Consider the following 2628-nt stretch of genomic DNA (forward strand, 5'->3'; position numbering starts at 1 on the left):
AGGGCATGAGGAGACAACGGTTCCCCTAGGGCTCCTCTCACCCACATTACAGCCCTTTTAGGCTAGATCGAACCTCACTTCTAAAGCCCCCACCTCCCTCTGTTTTCTCTGGGGTAAACACCAAATGCCTCACAGTGCTCAAAAGAGCAGCACTTGGGAAGGGTGACCAACCCCTGCAGTAAGGCTTCTCCAACCAGACACGGGAGGAGTGGTTCCTCCCTCAGGTTTGTGTCCCAGTTTGCTCAGTGCTTCACTTTGTCAGGGATTCCCAGAGCGATCCCAGCAGCTGCCCCACTGCTTTAGGAAAGGGCCTGGGTTGCTCTGTTCCCTCTGACTTTTTCAAGGTTCAGCCATGCCCTGTTCTTGTGGTAGTTTCACCAAATCCTGCTCTGGTTCTATGTAGAACTGGCAATGTCTGGACCTCTCCTAGTGGCCATTATTCCTGGCATAAGACACTCAATAAAATTTACATTTCTCTCCCTTCCCTTGACGCAGGGTCTGAATGTACTTCTAAATTGGTAATTAAAATTATGCAAGTCACTCTTCAATGCTCAGCTGTGACAATAAGTTGAGGCACAGGACAAGGGAAGGAGATCAACTGGTTCCTTGCTCTGTGTTCAGCTCTTTGAAGCAGAGGGCGTTTCCAAGCCTGCTTTGCATTGGTTAGGCTGCAGCTGCCAGGGTTCCAGGACTCTTTTCCTCATCAAAGTCCCTGGATATGGGTGCACCTGGAAAAATACTGAAGGGCTTTTCTTCCCAGCAGCCTAAGTTGGGAAGATACAAGCCAAGGTTACCTCAGTCCCAGGTGCTGCTGCTGGGCAGGCTGAGCTCAGAGCTCCAGGCAAGCAGCGGCAGGGAGGGAACCTCTCCCCAGAGCACCCCTCAGGTTTCTGTGCAGCGCTGCACGCTCTGGGCACCAGGGTGGGCTCAGCGCACAGAAATAGGCAGCGCTGTCCTGGAGCTCTGCATTCTGCACATGCAGAAACACCTGGGAGTTCTCTGCAGACATCTCAGACGTGAACCTCCCAGTAGCCTTATGAGCATTGTACTTTGCCACCCACAGCAGCCTCTGAGGGGACTGGGTCTGGTGCTGCTGGTACCAAATGATGTAGAATTGAGGTTCACGGGTGGAGAAATTGCAGTGAAGAGTTGCATTGTGTCCTGTCTGGATGGTTATCTCTGCTGGGAACTGGAACACAGAGTCCTTTTGGGCACCACCTGGGGAGCCAGAAAGGGCTTTCAGCTTTGCTTGCCTTTCAGCCTGTCTGTCTGTCTCTCCAGCACCTTGCTCACTGTCCCCACTGCCCAGCTCCCTTTTCCCAGCCTCTCAAAGTCTGAGCTCTCTGTCCCTGCTCTCTTCTCTCTCCAGGTCCCTGCCACACCTCACACCCCACATCCCCATCCCTCCCAAGCTGGACCCCATCATTTGCCATCCTCCCCACAGCCCCTGCTCTCCCAACACAAACCCTCGCAGGGCCCCAGGGACTCAGCAGTCCCGGCTCCTCCTTCCACCCCCAACATCACAACCTTGTGCCTCCTTCTGCCCAGCCTCCAGCTCCCATCTCACCCGAGGCTGCCAGTGCCAGCAGCACTGCCAGGAGAAGGAGAACCATGTCCAGTTGCCCGTACCAGCAGGAGGGACCTGATGCTCTGCCCTTGCTCTCTGCTGCCCCTGCCAGCTCCAAGAGGCGTCCAAGCCCCAGCCCCGAGGGTGGAGCCAAAGCCCAGCCCTGCTGCTCCACCATGTCCTCAGCACAGGAGCCCTTGGGCTTGGCTGCTGGAGCTTCTTCCTTACAACAATGCTTCAAACACCACACCAGAGTGACCCAGGCTGACAACACTTTATTTTTCCACATGTGACCATCACTGGAGCTGAGTTTTCTGCCCACAGGGCTGCGTTCCTGCCCTGGAGATCCTTAGACCTTTCATCCCAGGACTCAGAAGAAGCCTTCTTTGAGGAATGGGCATGGAACAAATGTGGAAATAAAAAGGCAGCAGTGACGAAAACCAAAGCCCAGTCCATATCATCAGCTGTGATGCTTTGCATTCAAGATGAGCTTGTCAGAACATTGTTGGGTCTGCAAAGGTGCCTCTTGCCCTGTGGCAATGAATGGCAGGGATAAAAGCCAGCCCAAGCCCCTGCTTGCTCAGTCCATTCCTTTGCCTCCTTCTGCTTGGGAACCAGGTGAGTCTGAATCCTCTCCATCCCCACTCAGGAGTGCACTTGGCTTCTCCTCACACACTCCTGTGCTCTGTTTCCTCTCTCTTTCCTCCCCCAGGTACCCTCTGACTCTAAGCCATGTCCTGCTACAACCCGTGCCAGCCCTGCGGCCCGTGCCCGCTGGCCAGCAGCTGCAATGAGTGCTGTGTGCGGCAGTGCCAGAGCTCCACCATCGCCATCGAGCCCTCTCCCGTGGTGGTGACCCTGCCTGGCCCCATCCTCAGCTCCTTCCCTCAGAACACTGTTGTGGGCTCCTCCACCTCCGCTGCTGTTGGCAGCATCCTCAGCTCTCAGGGAGTGCCCATCAACTCCGGGGGATTTGGCCTCTCTGGCATTGCCGGCCGCTACTGTGGCAGGAGGTTCCTCCTGTGAATAAGATGTTGCAGAAGCTCCAGGGAGACACCTTG

General features: G+C 55.5%; 1 protein-coding gene across 1 annotated transcript; it reads left to right on the forward strand.

Moving 5' to 3' along the window:
- Positions 1-2299: 2299 nt before the first annotated feature.
- Positions 2300-2593, forward strand: LOC138731025 (feather keratin Cos1-2-like). The gene has a single exon (XM_069876717.1). The coding sequence runs from the start codon at positions 2300-2302 to the stop codon at positions 2591-2593; it is 294 nt and encodes a 97-aa protein (XP_069732818.1).
- Positions 2594-2628: the final 35 nt, after the last annotated feature.

Source organism: Phaenicophaeus curvirostris, chromosome 26 (genome assembly GCF_032191515.1).
Source record: "Phaenicophaeus curvirostris isolate KB17595 chromosome 26, BPBGC_Pcur_1.0, whole genome shotgun sequence".
In the NCBI taxonomy this organism is placed as follows: Eukaryota; Metazoa; Chordata; class Aves; order Cuculiformes; family Cuculidae; genus Phaenicophaeus; species Phaenicophaeus curvirostris.

Coding starts and splice junctions, on each gene's coding strand:
- LOC138731025 (XM_069876717.1), top strand. CDS start 2,300: ATGTCCTGCTACAACCCGTGCCAGCCCTGCGGCCCGTGCCCGCTGGCC.